The sequence below is a fragment of the Grosmannia clavigera genome (assembly GCF_000143105.1).
Source record: "Grosmannia clavigera kw1407 unplaced genomic scaffold GCSC_113, whole genome shotgun sequence".
NCBI classification, from domain to species: Eukaryota; Fungi; Ascomycota; class Sordariomycetes; order Ophiostomatales; family Ophiostomataceae; genus Leptographium; species Leptographium clavigerum.
Genome location: NW_014040831.1, coordinates 391,436 through 410,434, shown reverse-complemented (window position 1 = coordinate 410,434; position 18,999 = coordinate 391,436). Strand labels below are relative to the sequence as shown.

Sequence of the window (18,999 nt, the reverse complement as noted above, 5' to 3'; positions counted from 1 at the left end):
GTAATGCTTGTACAAGCCTTTTCATCTTCAAACGCATCGTGAAGGGCAGCTCAATCGTCTAGCCATGCAAGCCTCTGCGCCGTGATACATCCCATGGCTGCAGGGCATGCTGTCGTCTTTGGCGAGGACGGTGACGTGGAGATGCTGACAGCGGAGCTGAATGCATCTTATCTTGAACCAGCATCAAGAGACCGAAGCCGGCAGCTCCTGGAAGATGTCAATACCGACAATGGCGACGGCCGCGATCCTGGGCGTGTTGGCAGACACTCTCGTCGAACGCACTGGTGGCAAAGCGCTTTCTTCCTGCTTTTCTTGCTTGCCAGCCTATTTTCGCTGCTACTTCTCCTCAAGATTGCCTTTTTTGACAGCTTGTCCGTGCCATCGTCGTCCTCACCACCATCTGCAGACGTGGACGTGGTGCCAACAGAAACAGAATCCACAGCAGAACTAGTTCTGCCGTCCTCTGCGGCACCGACGGCTACCAGCACGGCCGAAGCGGTGGCAGACGACGCCAACTCCTTCCGTCGACCAGACTCCGACTATGTGCTGGGAATGGACTGGGACTACAATGCACCGGCTACGGTGCGCGAGTACAACTGGATCATCCAGAACGTCGAGGCCAACCCGGACGGCGTCTTCAGGCTGCTGACCACGGTCAACGGCAAGTTTCCCGGCGAGATGATCCGCTGCAACGAGGGCGACACGATTGTGGTTAACGTCGAGAATCGTGCCGTCAATGCGACCGCGCTGCACTGGCACGGCCTCTTCCAGAACGGCACAAACCACATGGATGGCACACCGGGCGCCACGCAGTGTGCCATAGCCCCCGGTCGCTCGTTCCGCTACGAGTTTGCCGCAGTCGGACAGGCCGGCACCTGTACGTCTTCTGGCCGGAAACGCAGATGAGAGCCTCGTGTGCGGAGTAGCCCCAGCTAACCCGTCGCCTCTCCTGTGGCAGATTTTTACCATGGCCACCAGGGAGCCGACGCGCTCGACGGCCTGGTCGGGCCCCTGATCATCCACGCCCGAGACGAGCCGGCGAAGCAGCTGCTGCCCTACGAGTCCGATCGCGTGGTCATGGTGCAGGATTGGTACCACGACCCGTCTGGCGGGCTGCTGATGACGGCCCTGGCCAAGGGTAGCGAGTCGTCGCCCATGCCGAACGGCGCCCTGATCAACGGCGTCAACGTGGTGGACTGCGATCAGCACCCCGGCCGGCGATGCGACAATTCGACTGCCCGGCTGGCCGCCCTGGACCTCGCAGCGGGCGCGAGCCACCGGCTGCGGTTCATCCACGTCGGCGGCTTCGCCTGGTTCGAGATCAACGTCGACCACCACCACAGCCTGCCGCTGACCGAAATTGACGGTGTCGACATTGAGCCAGCGTCCGAGAAGAGCATCCTCATCGCGCCGGGCCAGCGCTACAGCGTCGTGCTCACGGCCAACGCGACGGGTGGCGACTCCGCCTTTTGGATGCACGCCCGTATCGCCACCCACTGCTTCTCCGAGTACACACTCGCCGGCCAGGACAACCCGATGACGCAGGCGGTGGTGCGCTACACGGCACCATCAGACGACGCAATCCACGCAGCCCGTCTGCCGACGACAGACAACGATGCCGGCGCGTTCATCGTGCTGTGTCAGGACATGCACACGCGGAACTATGCGCCGTATCCGCCACGGCCGGCGCCGGCACATGCGGACCGGTCGTACTACTTGCGGGTCAACCTCGAGATCGGCAACTGGCAGCTGCAGCGCGGCTTCTTCAACGGCTCGTCGTACCGACCGAACCTGCTGTCGCCAGCGCTGCATCGAGCCGTAGACGGGTTGCGGGCCGGCAACGAGTCGTACGGCGTGGCCGGCATCAATAGGCTGGCCTTTGACGAGCAGTCGGAGCTGGTCATCGGCCACACCGACGTCCAAGTCGTTGATCTTGTGCTGCAAAACTTTGACGAGGGCACCCATCCGCTGCACCTGCATGGCCACCAGCTGTTTGTGCTCGGCGCCGGTCACGGCTACTTTCCCGGCTACGAAGCCTTCAACATGGCGCCCCTAGGTCGCGGACTGCTCGACCCCGGCAACACCAGCAGCATCGACAACCCGCTGCGGCGCGATGTGGCCACGGTCGAGGGCTTCGGCTGGACGCTGGTGCGCTTCGTCGCCGACAACCCCGGCGTCTGGCGCTTCCACTGCCACATGATCTGGCACGGCGACGGCGGCATGGCCATGCTGTTCCTGTCGCGTACAGACGACATGACCGGCTGGGAGATCCCGGCTGCGAACCGTGCGCTGTGCGATGCCCCCGTCGACGAGCTGGAGTCGGGGTCCGCGCCCAAGGACAGCATCTGGTTCGGCCATGGTAACTGAGCAGGAGGGAAGAAAGACTGAAATTACAACTCCATGCAATTGCCAAAAACAGCTTCAAATACATGATCCAGTCTTTTTCTGACAGTCTCCCAAAGTAAGAAAAAGAAAAGAGAAAGAGAAAGAGAAACCCTTGTGCAATCTACTCGAGTACGGAGTATCTCCCCATATCTCGATCTCTTTTCCTGCCTGCTTCTGCGCAATGTCCGCTGGTAGTATTGTTTCCGGTTGCATGCAACAGGGGCCGGTCCTTTTTTTTTTTTTTTTTTTTTTTTAATTGCTTATTATTGCTATTGCTGAGTGGGTATATTATTCCCTGTCCTCATCGCTCTGGATGCCCGGTGGTCTGTTTATTTTTGGTCGCATTTTCATTTTCATTTTCATTTTCATTTTCTTTTATGTTCCAATCTGCCGTCTATGCAACGGCAGTATCAGCAGCCTTGACGCTAAATTCGTGGAAGAAGTTGGCGTCGTTCTCGAGCTCTTCCTTGACCTGCTGCTGTCAGTCCTGGCTCTGGTGCTCGGCCGAAGAGGAAAGGGGGGTTCGCAAGGTAATCTCTTTGCCATGCGCTACTCACAATATCCAAACCGCCGACGAGCTCGCCCTTGACCCACAGCTGGGGGTACGTGGGCCACTCGGCATACTCCTTGAGGCCCTCGCGCACCTCGTCGTCTGCCAGGATGTTGAAGAAGCCGTACTTGACACTGTTCTCGCGCAAGAGGCCGACCAGCTGCCGCGAGAAGCCACAGCGCGGCTCGCTCGGCGTGCCCTTCATGAACAGCATGACCGGTGCCGCCTTGACGAGGTCGGCCAGCCGCTTGAACAGTTCCTCCTTCTGCTTGGCCGGGTCTGCCTCGGCGGCTTGCTGTGCGGCAAACAGTGGCGCCACGCCATTGGCGGATGTGGTCGTCGGTCCTACCGTCGCAGCAGCAGATGCTGTCGTTGTTGCTGGAGTCGCTTTTGCGTACGTCTCGATCGCTGCCCGTACCTTGACGGCACTGCTGCCGCTGACCGTCTCCAGGACCTGGCCGCCACGCAGCAGCACGAGGAAGGGCACGGCCGTGACGTCGTACTGCTCGCTAATGTCGCTGAGGTCCTCGGCGTTGAGGGAGACCCATGAGGTCGCAGAGCGGTCGGCAGGGTATTCGTCGGCCAAGGCCTGCAGGACAGTGGCCATCTGGGCGCATGGCGCGGCCCAAGGCGCATGGAAGGAGACGATCAGGAGCGCTGTCGGCGGAAGAGACTGCAGGTGTGCCTCCCATTCCTCAACGGACTTGATCTCGTGGATGGTGGACATTGTTGGCTTGGCAGCTGTGCTGGCTGAGACGAAGATGGGGGAAGAAGGGAGCAGAAGAGGACGGACGACAAGGTCGAAGATACGAGGCCGAAGACTGACTGCAGGACGTGTGGTTGGGGTGGCGTTGGGTGACAATTGGTCAGATGACAGCGCCTAAAAAAACAGTAAGATACAAAAGCTGACCAAAATTGCCGGCGCTTTGGGTTTTGCTCTCCGATGAACGGCTGCCGCCGCACAAAGAAGGAACCCCTCCGAAGGTAAGCGGGCTGCGTTATTGGCGCAATCGCGTCTTGCGTCATTTGGGCAAGGCCTTGCAGCAGGAATACTCGTACACGCCACAGCATGAGCCACGGCACGCAGCCACAGGGTGTACGAGTCCTGTCTTACGTATCTCCGAGCGGTGTGCCGGACTGATTTGGGTCGCCACGGTTTCTACGGCCCACCAGCGAGGCTTTGCTCGCGCAACGATCGATCGAAGCGTGCAGCGTCTGCCATCAGCCAGTACGTCGTAGGGATGTGCTGCGCCGCAGGCAGATGAGACAGACGAGCAGATGGCTGGGTGCCTGCTTGCGACACATGCATCAACTATGGAGTACTCCGTGCTCCGTTCCATATACTCGTATGGAGCAGCGGCAGAGTGGCACATGTTGGCGCCCATGACTATTGAAACACATGTGCATCATCCCAAACACTGAACACAGCAAGGCGCTAGATCCAGCATACATACTATGTAAGCAGTAATACACAACAGCTGTCGATCTCTCCAGCTGATCCGTCGGCTCCTCCTTCCAGGCAAAGGGGGGCGCAGAAGAGAAAAGAAAGAACGGAAAAAATGGTTGCTAGGGTCTGCACGCTAAGCCGATAATGAGCGGAGGAGAGGCCCACTGTATCAAGTGGAGAGCTGCACATACAGTACATAATCGTAGAATGCTGACGCAGTAAACGTGGCTGGTCATGCTCGTCGTAGCGCTGTAGTGCGGTCTTTAGCGGAGTTTCCAGCAGTCCGATTGATTCGTATTTCAGCGCGTTGGCCCACCCCCCACAAATGAATGAGAGGCCGCCCTAGGAGCTCTCCGCTACGACGCCGGGCCTTGGAAACACTTAAAACACCCCTGGCCTGAGGAGGTCTGCCATTCCACCCTCCGCCTGATAATTTAAGTCCGCCAGGCACCCAAGCAGAAGCAATCTTCCTCATTCTGTCCTCACCCAAAACAACTCCCATCCAACCAGCTTTGTCCAGCCACCGATTTCGCTTTCCGCATTTCCGTCATTTCGCCTTTTCGTCGTTTTGTCATCTTGGCATCGCTTCCAGACTCACCTTTGCGACCGCCCATCCTCACCGACCGCTCGCGCTTCCCAGGTCAATCTCTGGATCAATCGCCTCGCCCTTCACCATGTCCAACCAGCAGTACTACCAGCAGGGCCCACCGCAGCAATACGGCCAGCCTCAGGGCTACCCCCAGTACCCGCAGCAGGTGAGCTTCTTGTCCTCTCGATCGTCTAGCCTCACGTCCGCGTTCAATTGCTGACCTTTCCAGGCATACGGCCCGCCGCAGCCACAGGCTGGCTACTATCCGCCTCAGGGCGGTATGCAGTACCAGCAGGCGCCGCCGCCGCAGCGACAGGGCGGTGGTGACAGCTGTCTGAAGGCTTGCATGGGCGCAGCGCTCTGCTGCTGTGTCTGCGACGAATCTATGGACTGCTGTCTCGACTGTTGCGAAATGTGCTAGACGCTTCCGCCCTTCGGATATGGCTTTCTATGCGTGCGGGCCACCACCACGCTGGCCTGCCCTTTGCAGCGCATCTGCGACGACCGCTCCTCGCTCACACCCTGGCGGAAGACCGTGGCGACGGTGCCGGAAGGCTGGCGCGATAGACCGTTGGGCCTTCTGGGTAACGATGTCTACAGCTGGAGATGGTTAGCTGGACATTTACGATATTTTCTTTTGGGATTTCTACACTGGCCTTTCTTTGGGCCCTATCTGGCCCTATCTTGGGTTCTTTCGTTTTCTGTTGTTTCCCTTTGTTATTTGAGGGACCACCTTTGTTTTCTAGTTTCAATACCAACGACGAGGCCGCATGCAGATAGTTGATAGTCGACCGGTAATGAGGAAAGTGAGGCGAGCGAGCCATTCGGCTCGCCGGCTGCCTTAAATCTACAAACCCGCTTTAGAATCGTCTAATCTCCTACTTGTCAGTCCTAGTTGAGTTGTACATGCGAATCGTGACGTATCTTACAAAAGTGCCCTTTCTGCTCGTCTGACATGCTATTGTCGCAAACGCCTCGAGGTGGCGGGAGGCAGCAACAACTCGGTAGCGGTATCGTCGTTTCCGGCGTTTTATCCCCGATACAGTGCATACCGTGCGAGCGAGTTTCTACGCACGGCTCCGAGCTGCCGGTTCTGCGTCTTACAGCAACTGCAAATCCGGAAACAGCGTGGCTTCCTTGGTTCAAGCTCGCAAATAGGCAGCACCAAGAGCTCGGCGGCCGATGGTCTCGCTTTGCGTGGCCACCCTAAGAAGAGCCCCGCCTTTCACCAGTGTTCCCCACTCTGCATTAGGCACAGCCGCTCTGCTGTTCTTCCATAATACTTTCCCAGCAAAGGGGAAACCGGCATCACCACAAAACCCGCTCCGTATTTGTCCATCCGCAGCTGAACAGAGTCGTTCCTAGAACTTACCACTAGTGGGGACTCTTGTTCTCCAGGCTTCTATATCGTCGTGTGTGCCTGCATCTCTGCCCATCCTCCCTTTGCTCCCCTCGGTCTGCCCTCTCCCCCTCCTTTTTCTGCCTATCTCTCAGCGAGAGCACTCTCGACCATGGCTTCTCTCAACCTGTCGATCAACGGTCCGTCAATTCGGAGCAGCTACGAGTCCGTTCTCAACAGCACAAAAGCTTCGGCACCGGCACACTGGGCCTTGTTCTCGGTCCAGGCACCACTTCTCAACGCGTTCCAGAACTCTGGTGCCAAAGAGAGCATTCTCAAGGTCGACGGCACTGGATGTGTGTATTTCTTGTTTGTCCGTTCTGGTGACGTTGTCCTTGCGGCAAGCTGACTGTGAACAGCGGGCGAGCTAGAGGAGCTGGTCGAAGACCTCAACGACGGCCGCATCCAATTTGCCTTTGTGCGCGTGCAGGACCCCAACAGCGGCCTTCCAAAGAACGTACTGATCGCCTGGTGCGGCGGCGGCGTGCCGGAGAGAACAAAGGGGTACTTTACCAGCCACCTGACGGCCGTGTCCAAGATCCTCCACGGCTACCACGTCCAGATCACCGCCCGCTCGCAGGAAGACGTCGAGACCGAGAGCATCATGAAGAAGGTTTCCGACGCTTCCGGTGCCAAATACACGGCCGGCGGCTCTGGCCCGGCTTCTTCCAGAGGTGGACCACCTCCGATTGCCAAGAAGCCAGTCTACACACCTACGAGCTCCTCGGCGGCAAACCCGCTGATTGCCGCTCGCAACCGGCGACAGGAGCACGTGGACGAGGATGGTTGGGGGGCTGACGCTCCTCAGATCACCCGGACTCAGCTCGAGAAGGTCCAGTCTGCCTACAAGCCGACCAAGGTCAATCTTGCCGAGCTCACGAAGCAGCACCAGCCCGAACCGGCACCGCGTTTTGCGTCCAGCAGCAAGCCAGCCGGGGAGCACGGCGTCATTGGCGGCGGCTACCGCCCGGTCGGAAAGGTCGACATTGCCGCCATTCGTGCTTCGGCCAAGAACAAGGAAGACGAGCGACCGACCATCGTCAAGGGCGCCTACGAGCCGGTGGGCAAGGTGGATATTGCGGCCATCCGCGCCAAGGCACGGACTGAGCACGACGACCGCCCGGTGGTTGTCAAGGGTGCCTACGAACCGGTAGGCAAGGTCGACATTGCGGCCATCCGGGCCAAGGCTCAAGTCCCTCACGAGAGCGACGAGCCGGCAGTCGAATCGCCGACGCCAAAGTCACTCGCCGACCGGAGCGCTGCCTTCAGCGGGTCCCAGGATGCGGAGCGGATAACGTCTCTCCCCAAGCCCAAGGTGGCAAGCAAGTTTGCCGGCGCGTCTTCGTTTACCGGCACCAAGGCACCGACGCCTGGTGGCCTGGGTCTCGGCGCCGGAGCCGCTCCCATTGCGCCGTTGGTAGGCAACGCCAGCCGCACATTTGCCGACAAGGGTGGCAAGACGCCGGCGCAGCTGTGGGCCGAGAAGAAGGCCAGGGAAGGCGGAGGCTCTCACCCCTCGCCGGCACCGACATCTCCGCAGGCATCGCCGCTCTCGTCTCAGAAGAGTGGTGGCGAGTGGAAGAGCGGCTACAAGGGCAAGAGCTGGGCGCCAGTGCCGACGAGCAGCTTTGGCCACGCTGCCATGACCGAACAGAGGACGGGAGAGTCGCAGTCGGAAGAGCCGCCAGCAGAGCTGACCAGCAGCAACACTGGAGGCGTTTCCGCGCTCCGTGACCGTTTCAAGGGCACCCAGCCCATCGGCCAACATGTCCCGTCGGCCTCGGCCATCTCTCACCACGAACAACAGTCGCGGGACCTGCACGAGGAAGAGGACAGTGCACCACCGCCACCGATTCCCTCGGCTTCCCGGCCGTCGGGAGGCTTCCAGCTTCCCGGGCTTCCATCGCGGCCGCCACCGGCTGAGGAAGAGGAGGTGGAAGAGTCGCATGAGCGGGAACAGTCGCCCATCCGACTGCCTGTTGCTGTTGCCCGTGCTCCCTCGCCAGAACCGGAGCCGGAACCGGAGCCGGCGCCGCCACCGGCTTCCCGCCCTGTCCCCGTGCCGACGTACGAGGAAGAGGAAGAGGAAGCGCGGCCAGCAGAACCAGAGCACCACGCTGCTGCTGCTGCCAGTGGACTGAGTGCCCTGGTTCAGTACAGCTACGAGAAGGCCGAGGACAACGAGATCGAGCTGGTCGAGGGCGAGTATGTGGCCAACATTGAGCAGGTCGACGCCGACTGGTGGATGGGCACCAACTCCCAGGGCGAGACCGGCCTGTTCCCCAGCAACTACGTGGAGCTCGTGACCGACGATGCCGAGCAGCTGCAGGAGGACGTGGACGAGGGTCCGGCAATCGAGGTGCACCCGCCGCCGCCGCCGCCGGCCGCCGAGCCAGAGCCCCAGGCTGGTCACGCCGCCGTCGAGGAGCATCCTTGGGCGATTGCCGAGTACGACTACGAGGCTGCAGAGGACAACGGTAAGCACCCGTGGTCCCATGTCCTGTTGAGATACGTATGCTGACAGAACAGAACTGAGCTTTCCCGAAGGCGCACACGTCACCGGCGTCGAGTTCCCCGACGACGACTGGTGGTTCGGCCACTACAACGGCCAGTCGGGTCTCTTCCCGTCCAACTACGTCCAGCTGCAGCAGTAGGACGGCGATCCGATGGAGGCTACATTACATTTCGTGTTGAGGGGGGAAGCGTCAGACCAAAGAGGCTAGGATGTGCATTTTTTGTTTACCGTCTCCTTTCTCTACTTCTCTTCTTTTTTTTCCTGCCGGTTTACACAAAAAGTTCATTTCTTGTCAACTGTATTCTTCCTGCCTTATCAACCATCCAACGATGCCGCCTTTCGAATGCGGAATGCTTCGTTCTAGTCACGTGTATATGTGGGAGCAGAAGTCGTCGACTAGGAAAGAGCTCGGTAACAAAGCGTTCTTTCCCGCATAGACAGTACACCAGGATGCATGCGTCAGCAAATCAAGTGCTACTGGACACATCCAGACGGTTGGCCCATATCCTCTTTATTTTTGCCGCCTATGTATGAAAAAGTTAAAAAGACAACCTCCCTCTAGTAACCTCTGCCCAGCATCGGCTCACATAACCTGATTTTGTCTCTCCCGCTATGAGAAGCGTGGCAGAGCCCCGGAAGCCATTCCGCTCCAACCGTCCAGTTTTAGCATCCATCAGTACTGTCGTTGTTCCCAAGTCCCAAACTCCTCTGTTCTGGCATCTCTGTTCGTCATGAGACCAGTCGTGAACCGCCGTATATCCCTTGCCCATCACACGCACGCTATCCGATAAACTCGCTGGTCAAAAGCGTCTCCCATGGTTTCCTCGTACTCCAAGCCCGTTTCATGAGTGCCATCGCACTAGACACCTGCAGACACACATGTTAGCAGCTGCACAGCCGAGACAGGGTGAACGCAGCTGGGCGCTGGACTTACCTGCATCATAGCGGTGCCTTCAATGCTGATCATCCTCTTCAGCATCCCCTTTTGCAGCTCGACATCCGTCAATTCGCAGCCGGCGGTAAACAGCGGGAACAGCAGGCAGTTCTCTGCCGTGCCGCCAAACCGCACCTGGTCAATGCACTCCACTATGCGAAGACAAGGCCCCTGCACGTCCGGATGGTCCGACGGCTTTCCCAACACCCGGCGCTCCAGATGGACCAGCGCGGCCCAGTGGTAGGCTTCGTTCGTCGCCTCCATCTCCTTCCGGTCCCAGCGGAAGATGTCGCCGGTCCGGTGTAGGTGTGCACACGGCCGCGGAACCTGCACCCTGCTGTCGTTCACATCCACCTTGAGAGACTCGACCCTGAGCACGAGGTCCTCACTCGGCGTCCAGGCTTCCGAGCCGGTACCCTGCAGCCGAAGTCGCTCAGGCTCACATGCACGCACGAGCTCGGCAATCTGCGACAAAATGTAGACGCAGCGCGTCGTGAAGCCCATGATGCAGTCAATCTCATCGTCGTCCTGTGGGTTGTACACCTTGTAGTCTAGGATCCAGGCGGGCGAGGCGTCGGTCGGTCCGCCGCTCAGGCCGCCCAAGACGTCTATATAAGCAAACCAGCTCCAGAGAAAGGAGCACACCTGTCCCTCCAGCGTGCTGTGGTGATCCACCCGCAGGCCCTCGGGCCGCGCAGCAATGATCTGTCTAGCGAGCATCAAGTGCGTCTGCCACGGGATGCTGTAGCCAAATGTCGTGGGCGACAGGATGGCCAGCGATGCCAGCATGATGGCTGTCGCCACGTTGGCGTTGGAAATCTTCTTCTTGTGGTCGTCCAGCGCTTTGCGAAGGGCAGGGAAGATGTCCTGCACCCACAGGGCTATCCGCATAGCCGGCTCCGGCTGGCACAAGACGTGTGCGCGATGGGCAGCAGAGTAAGCCAGCAACAGGCTGAGAAGGTTGTCGTTCATGAGAGCCATCTGAGGGAGGATAGTGCGAAACGGGTTTGACCGCGGGTCATCATGGGGGACGAGAATCCGTGCTGTGTGGTTGATAAAATGGTGAAAGTACTGCGTCTTGTCAGAGGGGAGCCAGACATGAAGAAGGCAAGATTGGCTTACCAGCATGTTCATTGGATTCTCCGTCAGTTTGGGAGGCAGCTGTCCAAGTGCACGAGGGATCCGAACGGCCACCGGATTGGTGTAGTAGCCCCCCCGATCATGGCCCGAGTCCTCTTCGAGCGGCGGCTGTCCTCTGTCGCGTGGAGGCTCGTAGTTGCCAGCATCGATGGCCACGCCAGATGTGGCATTCGCATCGTCGTTTGTGCCCAAGTCCAGGTCACGCATGCCGCAGTCGATGCCGTAATAATAGACAAAGTGCCTGTCTTCGTGCCGGCCGTTATGCCTGCCGCTTGACCGATGCTCTCCTCGGCCGGCCGCGGCCTCCAGTGGCGAATCCGGGCCTGCCGACATAGTTGGCGGTGTGCTGACGGAGGCGAGGTCGACCGGCCCTGAGAGCAGCGAGCTGACGCTGAGACGGCGAAAGTCGCTGGCGGCCTGGAGCTGCAGAAGGGTGTTGGCGGTGTGGGGCGATGCCAGAGACTGGCTGTCGTCGCTAGGTCGTGGCGAGGAGACCTCACCGGCTGCCCGCGCAGAGGTTATAGACGGAAACACGGTCTGACGGGGCGAGGCTACAGACTGCGTCGACCCGGAGCCGGCCGAGGGGGAGATGGGCCACTGCCATGCAAAGTCCTTCTCGCTCACGTCCGAGTCGAGGCGCGGCCGCTTCATCGTCAGGCGCCGGCTGTCGGCCGTTCCCACCGAGGACGACACGCTCCGAACATCGTCAGTAGCCAGAGAGGTGTCCGCGCCCACGGAAGACAGCGAGGCTCGCGCTGTGTCGGCAACCCGGGGCGTCCGCTTTGCCCTCGAAGCAGACGCCCTGCGGACGGGAGCGGCCGAAGTCTGCACCTCGAAGCGAAAGGTGGTCGGGAGCGAGGATGCCGTTGCGGGCGTGAAGTTCTGAAAAGATAGCTCGGCTTTGGTCGTGCTGGCAGCGACGGCCTTTGAGGACCGTGACGAGGGAGCGACGGGTCCGGAGGGCACGTGAACCGGCATGAAGCTCAGCGACTGTCCAGAGCCCTTTGCGGTCAAGGGCATGGAAGAGGCCGAAGAGGCGGTGGAGGGAGGAGAGGAGTCAGTGCCTTGAATGGGCTGTGGCAATGGTAGCTGGCGAAAGGAGGTCTCGGCCTCGAGGCCGTCATCTGGCTGGCCGCCATCATCAGCAAAATCGATGCCGTCCAGCATCACGCCCTCGCCGAGCTGGACGGCCTTGAGGTGTGGCCGCTTGCTCCGACGGCCATCCCAGTTCAGACGGATGCCATAGTCGCATTTATAGCCGCCCTTGACACATCTGATCACCGTTCAGGAACGTCAGCAAGCACAGAGTGGAAAGGGGGTGTGGGTGGTGTCTGGTGGGATGCTCCATACTTGGCACAACTTGGACGTTCCTCGGTGCACTTGACTTTTCTGGCCTTGCAAGACCTGTGGCAAAGCGCCATGTCAGCATGTCAGCACGTCCATGGCAAGACGAACAGGCAGTCGTGGGCGGTGTACAATGATAGATGGTGGGGAGAGGAGACGGGGAGAGTGTCAACTCACCAGCAGCCGTTCCGGCTTCGACTCTTTGGCTCCCGGCCATCTGGGTTGCGCGGTCGGGGCATTGGCAAATTTGCACGTGTTCAGCGCTGGAGCTGGCAGAAAAAAAAGACAAAAAAGGCAAGGTGTTTTTTCTTCCCCTGCCTTTTTTCTCTGGCAGCCGACCGGTCGGTCTGTTTCAGGGCCAGCAAAGCCGCAGAAGCTGCTGACCAAAGACAGAAAAGGGCAGCGGTTGCATGGGCGATAGCATGCTCCTCGGGATCGATCTGGGGTGTGTGTTCTGTTGGACGGCCGCCCGCTGCAGCCCCTGTTTACGGTATCGCGTCGATGAGGTAGGGGAGGGGTCGGTGGAGGGGGGTTGTACGACGTTGAGGAGAAAAATGATGGATGGACAGCTGGGAGGGACTATGTATCAGAAAGAGGCCGTGAGATAGGGCTGGCAGGTGGTAGGAGCGTTTTTTTTATTAGTAGCCGGCCGGCCTAGTCGTAGATAGTCCTGGCGTTGTGCTGCGGTGGTCCGATGGATGCTACCAGTTCAGAGTGTTTCGGTTGTCTTTCTATGCAAGTCCCCTTTCCCCACTTCCCACCGTATTTTCGGGCAAAGTCGCTTCTTGCTAAGAGAGGGGCGCACCTTCCCTCTTTTTGCGCGCTGCTCCTGCCTTGCAGGCTCCTGCCTTGCAGGTGGTACATACATAGATAGCATTGATCAGCCTACGACATAAGGTGGGGGATGCACAGCCTGGGGGGATTAGGAGGGGGGGGGGGGGGGTGTATAATAGTGGACAGCAGCATTCGGCTAGATAAGGCTCGAAAGAAATGGCGGTCCACAGAACGACAGGCGCGGGATGCGTCGGAATTATGGGACTTGCGTACAAAGTACGCAGACGCCTGGGCGGCTCGTTTGAGCAAGTCCAGACGGCGTCTGCATATAGCGCGCGCTGCACGAGATGTAGACAGCATCGTGGATGGCGGACAACAAAGCAGCGGGCTGACAGAGCAGCGGAGACTGCCGCTATCCGCCACCGGGGATTGCAAGGCCATGATGCAGCCCTGCAGGACGGCGAGGTAACATGACAGGGGCGGCAAATGAGGCAGGACAGCTGGCTGTCTACTCGGTATCTCGTCTATGCTCCAGGCCCTGCAGACAGGCCGATGCTTTCCGGCGCTAATAAGTACACGAAGAGAGACGGCAGAGAGCAGTCAGCCGGCCAATCGACTTGCTCACCCCGACGGAATTTTCACCAATCACAACACGTCAATGTTGAGGATCTTGATGTCCTCTTCAGGACGTTCCTTGTATGTCCGGGCGTTCTCGATCCGGTGGATGACGTCCATGCCCTGGTAGGCCCGCCCAAAGATGGTGTGTTTGTTGTCGAGCCACGGCTGCAGGAGAGCTTGTTAGCAGGTACAGAGCTCCACAGATAGGAAAAAAAAGGCGGGTAAAGACAAGCGGGTAAAGTTGCATGCATGCGTCTGTGCCTGTGCCTGCGTCCGCGTCGTGCACGTACCGTCTTCTCCGTGGTGATGAAAAACTGGCTGCCGTTGGTGTTGGGCCCCGCGTTGGCCATGCTGACGGTGTACGGCTTGTCGTGCTTGAGCGAGCTGAACTCGTCCTCGAATGGCCGGTCCCAGATGCTGTCGCCGCCGGTGCCGTCGCCGAGCGGATCGCCGGCCTGGATCATAAACTTGCGGATGACCCGGTGGAAGATGGTGTTGTTGTAGTAGCCGCGCTTGGCGTGCGTGACAAAGTTCTCGACCGCCTTGGGCGCCGATCCGGGGAAGAGCCGGATGTGGATGTCGCCGTAGGTCGTGTGGATCACGGCGCCGCTGCCCGATTCAGCCTCTTTGGCTGCCCGTCCGCCCTTCTTGCTGCCGTGGCCGCCGTTGTTGGCCGTCGGCCGCTCGTTCAGCACGTCACGCGAGCCCTTGGCCGCGTCCTCTTGGTTGGTAAACAGGTAGAACCGCTGCTTGCCCACGCCCGTGGCCACGAGGATCGGGTCGCGCACCTCCGACTCCTGCAGCAGCGGGTTGCTCGACGCCGCCATCGCCACCGTCGTCACGCCCTTTTTCTGTGGCTGGCCCTGGTATAGCGCCAGCTGCAACGCCCGGAAGTTCTCGTCCGCCCCATATCGTCGCACCACCTGGTTCGTCGCCGTGTTGACCACCTTGACACCCAGCATCGAGCCGTACAGCAGAAAGTGTCCCGACTCGTCAAAGATCACGTTCGCCTTGTCTCGCAGCGCCTCCGTCTCCACCTCGTGCTCTGCCGCCAGTCGCCGTCCAAACTCCACCGCGTCCAGCTGCTGTACGGCCGTGCCGGCTTGCTGCATGTCCTCGGCCGTGCGCAGTGACTCGTCGTATGCCCGTGCCAGCCGTCCCGTCGCAAAGTCAAACACCCGCACCTTGCGGTCTGGCAGCGAAAATGTCGCAAATTGCCGTCCCGTCGGCGCGATCGTCAGCGCCGTCGCCGCCGACTTGGCCTTTTTGAACTCGTACAGGCTCGTCGCGCTCTTCAGCCGGAACACGTTGTCTGGTGTCTTGTACGTTCCGCTGGGCCGCCAGTACTCCAGCATCCCGCCCACGTCGGCCGACACCACGCAGTCAAACGCCTCGTTGTATGCCATCAGCGTCACCACGCTGCGGTGCATCGCCGTCAGCGTGTGCAGCGGCTGCAGCAGCGTCGATCCAGTCTCCACCTTCGACCGCCCTGCTGCCGCCTGCTGTGCTCCCGCCTCGCCTCGTCCGTCGTAGATGTGTATGTTCGGCTTCTCTGCCTCTGACACTGCCAGCAGCGGCAGCGGTGCTCCCCGCCGGTGAACCCAGCAGATGCAGCGTGGCTCAAAGTCCAGCGTGATCGTCGACAGCAGGTCGAACGTCATCACGTCAAAGATCTTGATCGTCCGGTCCACGCCCGCCGACGCGAAGCTGCGTCCATCGTGGCTCGCCGACACCGACGTGATCGTGCCCACGTGTGCGCTGAACTGCTTGACAAACTCGATGCCCTCGTTGATCTTCTTCCAGAACTTGACCACGCCGTCCACCGAGGTCGTGATGAGGAAGTCCGTGCCCGGTGTCATGCTCAGAAACGCCACCTGCTCCTTGTGCATGAGCGACTTGGAGTACCGCTTCGCTTTGGGCAGTGCCGAGACGTACAGCTTCTCGTGCATCAGCCGGTGCCGCTTCTTCTTCGGCGCTGCTGCTGCCGCCGATGGCAGCTGCGGGCCCATGTCGTCCGAGTCCGAGTCCGAATCCGAGTCGACGCCGGAGCCTGCATCATCACCCGCACTAGTCAGCTTCCCCGTGTCGAGATCAATCGAGATCAATCGAGATCAGTCGAGATCAGCTCAGGAAGTCGAGGCCGTGCTTACCATTGCCCTGTCCGCCTGCTTCCTGCTCAGAGAACTCGGCATGGCTTCTCTTGTGGACCGTCGCCTCTGCGCCATCTTTCCGTGCTTCGTCTGCCATCTCGGACGTGTCGCGATGGAATCTCGACGTCGGTGTCGAGGTCGTGTCCGTGTCCACTGACGTGTCTCTGGCGTGCTTTTTTTCTGCCATGTTCTAGCTGTCTACTAGCGCTAGCGGGCCACACCACCTCTATCGTTTGCCAATCCGGGGCTGCCGGCCACGACAGCAGGTGCGATCAGCCACTACCAACAGGCCGACATCTGCAGAACGATAATCGAATTTCTCTGTTGTCTTTTCTGCTGAAGCTCCCATCCTCCTCCTCTATCTCATTACCGCCATAATGAACGAAAAACATTCCCTGCAGCGGCTAGAGTCGCCATCGCGCACCTTCTCCTACCTCTTCCACCTCGCTGGCGTATGCTCATTCATGTCCTCGCTTGTCTACATCTTTCTCTTTCCTCAAATTCCGGCTGGATCATTCGGCGGAGACTTCCAGTATCTCACTATCCTCGGACTGGCCCTGTCGTTTCTCACCTTTATGGTGGCCTACGCTGCCGACATCAGCCTGCTGCCAGAGGTGTTTGCGACCAAAAACAAACTCGCTGTCTGTGTGGCCCCCCTAGAAGTGCTCATCAGCATCCTTTACTGGGGCCTCCGTGCCTATGATAAGAACCTTGTCTTCCCACCCGATTTGGAGGTAGAACTTCCACTCTTGGCCGACATTGGCTTCCATGCTGCGCCCGCTGCCTTCCTCGCACTCGATCTGCTCCTGTTCAGCCCGCCTTGGACCATCTCGCCAAGGGACGCTCTAGAACTGAGTCTCGTTCTCGCGCTGACCTACTGGAGCTGGGTTGAGATTTGCTTCAGCTATAACCACTTGTGCGTCCCGTTTCTCTCCCGCTGTAATCAAACCCTAATAACCTTGTCGCTACAGTTATCCGTACCCGATTTTCGAGCTGCTGAACAAGCCCCAGCGCATGGGTCTCTTCGGCTTCTCCGCCCTGCTCATGACTGGCAGCACTGTGATGCTGAAAGCGCTCTACCGGTGGCTGAACGGTGTCGATGCAGAGCCAGTAAAGAAAGATTGAGGTAATGGCGCCACACTTACGGTGCAGTCTTGGCTAGCACATGTACAGAGTACCAGCTTGGACGGCGCCACTCTTGTCCAATCCATGTAGTGATGACAATCCTTTCAATGTGCCGACTACTTACTGCCAATCGGTCCCCACTAATACCATTGCAACGTGTGTGGCAAGTTGAGTCACTCCAATTGAAAAAATTAAAATAGATAGTTTCTAGCATATCCAGGCACGCCTTCTCTTGTCCAGACTTTTTGAGCACTTGTTGCCTTGTCCTGTGTTCTTTACTTTTGTGAATATACCGGCCCTTCCAAAGCAGCTGGTTTTGTTGCTGCATATTCCCCTCGCCATGTCTGTAAGTCAAGGTGCTCTACAGCCCTGCATTTACGAGCTTGTCCGTCCGGGATGCTAACGTGCTCTCTGCCACAGTTCTATATCGAGAACAAGAATGTTGGTAACCGGTCAGACAGCGAGGATTGGCGCAGTAAGCCACCCCCGGCAGCCCAGCTCGGGCCAGACTGCTAACGGAAGGTCCTCGTCGTCCAGTTCGCGGATACAACCCGTTGACGCCACCGGACCTGCTCCAGCATGAGATCAAGCAGACGGCCGAGTCGAAGCAGACGGTCCTCGGCGGTCGGCAGGAAGCCGAGGCCGTGGTCAACAACGAGGACCCGAACCAACGGCTGCTCGTGATTATCGGACCCTGCTCGATCCACGACCCCGAGGCCGCGCTCACGTACTGTGACCTGCTGCTGGCCGAGAAGGAGAAGCACAAGGGCGAGCTGCTGATCGTGATGCGGTCGTACCTGGAGAAGCCGCGCACGACGGTCGGCTGGAAGGGCCTGATCAACGACCCGGACATCGACAATAGCTTCCAGATCAACAAGGGCCTGCGGCTGTCGCGCCAGCTCTTTGTCGACCTGACGAGCCGCGGCATGCCCATCGCCAGCGAGATGCTCGATACCATCTCGCCGCAGTTCCTGGCCGACCTGCTGTCGGTCGGCGCCGTCGGCGCGCGCACCACCGAGAGCCAGCTGCACCGTGAACTGGCCTCGGGCCTCTCCTTCCCCGTCGGCTTCAAGAACGGCACTGACGGCACGCTCGGCGTGGCCATTGACGCAATCCGCGCCGTCAAGCACCCACACCACTTTCTGTCCGTGACCAAGCCTGGCGTCGTGTCCATCGTCGGCACCGTCGGCAACGACGACTGCTTCGTCATTCTCCGCGGCGGCACCAAGGGCACCAACTACGACTCCAAGAGCATCGCCGAGGCCAAGGCCGCCCTCCAGGCCGCCGGCATGCCCCAGCGGCTGATGGTCGACTGCAGTCACGGCAACTCGCTCAAGGACCACCGAAACCAGCCAAAGGTGGCGGCCGAGCTGGCCAGCCAGATCAGCGCCGGCGAGACCGCCATCATGGGCGTCATGATCGAGAGCAACATCAACGAGGGTGCGTCTGATTATCTGTTGGCTCCTGTCCGTCCATTCGACCGTCTGCTAACTCGTCCGGGATCACAGGCAACCAGAAGGTGCCCAAGGAAGGCAAGGCTGGGCTCAAGTACGGTGTCAGCATCACCGATGCCTGCATACATTGGGATGACACCGTCAGTGTGTTGGACGTCCTTGCAACTGCTGTGAAGAAGCGGAGAGAGATCCTGGCCAGAGACACCACAGCGGCAGGACGATCCTAACGAGACTCCAAGGCCATTTGCATTGCTCTCGTCGGACCTGGGCGTTTGAGAAGTAGTCTGGTGCATCAAAAGTCATTTTTCATGTGCATATGCATCCTTGCTTGTAAAGACAAATGGGCAATATTCCTGTAGTTGGTTTCGGAATATGTCCGCAGCAGCACGATAATTGTAGACGCCTTCGGGGCGGCAGCAACGCGCTAGGGAACGAGTGATTGAATGCCCTTTGCCCGGAGCATCACGTGATTACTCACGTGATGGTGGGAGAGCCGGGTTGACCAATGAGCGCCGGGCTAAACCGGAATTATGCCTGCTTTCCCGTACGCCGCAAAGCAATTTTCAATTTCCTTT

The 18,999-nt window shown here is 59.3% G+C and overlaps 8 protein-coding genes across 8 annotated transcripts; 5 read left to right on the top strand and 3 right to left on the bottom strand.

The window, feature by feature from the left end:
• Window positions 1-93: 93 nt before the first annotated feature.
• On the top strand, window positions 94-2,367 carry CMQ_3413 (diphenol oxidase; the record flags this gene model as incomplete). Its single annotated transcript, XM_014319351.1, has 2 exons — window positions 94-877; window positions 959-2,367. 2 exons carry the CDS (start codon window positions 94-96, stop codon window positions 2,365-2,367), a joined length of 2,193 nt encoding a protein of 730 aa, XP_014174826.1.
• A 412-nt stretch (window positions 2,368-2,779) lies between these two features.
• Window positions 2,780-3,662, bottom strand: CMQ_3471 (monothiol glutaredoxin-mitochondrial precursor; the record flags this gene model as incomplete). The annotated part of the gene is made up of 2 exons (XM_014319409.1): window positions 2,780-2,857; window positions 2,943-3,662. 2 exons carry the CDS (start codon window positions 3,660-3,662, stop codon window positions 2,780-2,782), a joined length of 798 nt encoding a protein of 265 aa, XP_014174884.1.
• Window positions 3,663-5,056: 1,394 nt separating this feature from the next.
• CMQ_3502 (uncharacterized protein) lies at window positions 5,057-5,392 on the top strand (the record flags this gene model as incomplete). Its single annotated transcript, XM_014319440.1, has 2 exons — window positions 5,057-5,137; window positions 5,201-5,392. The coding sequence occupies 2 exons, from the start codon at window positions 5,057-5,059 to the stop codon at window positions 5,390-5,392; spliced, it is 273 nt and encodes a 90-aa protein (XP_014174915.1).
• Window positions 5,393-6,482: 1,090 nt separating this feature from the next.
• CMQ_3497 (actin-binding protein) lies at window positions 6,483-9,024 on the top strand (the record flags this gene model as incomplete). The annotated part of the gene is made up of 4 exons (XM_014319435.1): window positions 6,483-6,666; window positions 6,730-8,729; window positions 8,775-8,847; window positions 8,900-9,024. 4 exons carry the CDS (start codon window positions 6,483-6,485, stop codon window positions 9,022-9,024), a joined length of 2,382 nt encoding a protein of 793 aa, XP_014174910.1.
• A 641-nt stretch (window positions 9,025-9,665) lies between these two features.
• Window positions 9,666-12,542, bottom strand: CMQ_3386 (c6 zinc finger domain containing protein; the record flags this gene model as incomplete). The annotated part of the gene is made up of 5 exons (XM_014319324.1): window positions 9,666-9,752; window positions 9,820-10,890; window positions 10,942-12,232; window positions 12,310-12,363; window positions 12,481-12,542. 5 exons carry the CDS (start codon window positions 12,540-12,542, stop codon window positions 9,666-9,668), a joined length of 2,565 nt encoding a protein of 854 aa, XP_014174799.1.
• Window positions 12,543-13,722: 1,180 nt separating this feature from the next.
• On the bottom strand, window positions 13,723-16,032 carry CMQ_4219 (peptidyl-prolyl cis trans isomerase; the record flags this gene model as incomplete). Its single annotated transcript, XM_014320157.1, has 3 exons — window positions 13,723-13,860; window positions 13,986-15,745; window positions 15,846-16,032. The coding sequence occupies 3 exons, from the start codon at window positions 16,030-16,032 to the stop codon at window positions 13,723-13,725; spliced, it is 2,085 nt and encodes a 694-aa protein (XP_014175632.1).
• Window positions 16,033-16,222: 190 nt separating this feature from the next.
• CMQ_3573 (uncharacterized protein) lies at window positions 16,223-16,970 on the top strand (the record flags this gene model as incomplete). The annotated part of the gene is made up of 2 exons (XM_014319511.1): window positions 16,223-16,761; window positions 16,817-16,970. 2 exons carry the CDS (start codon window positions 16,223-16,225, stop codon window positions 16,968-16,970), a joined length of 693 nt encoding a protein of 230 aa, XP_014174986.1.
• A 340-nt stretch (window positions 16,971-17,310) lies between these two features.
• CMQ_3691 (phe-inhibited dahp synthase) lies at window positions 17,311-18,651 on the top strand (the record flags this gene model as incomplete). Its single annotated transcript, XM_014319629.1, has 4 exons — window positions 17,311-17,316; window positions 17,391-17,445; window positions 17,508-18,410; window positions 18,479-18,651. 4 exons carry the CDS (start codon window positions 17,311-17,313, stop codon window positions 18,649-18,651), a joined length of 1,137 nt encoding a protein of 378 aa, XP_014175104.1.
• Between the last annotated feature and the right edge of the window lie 348 nt (window positions 18,652-18,999).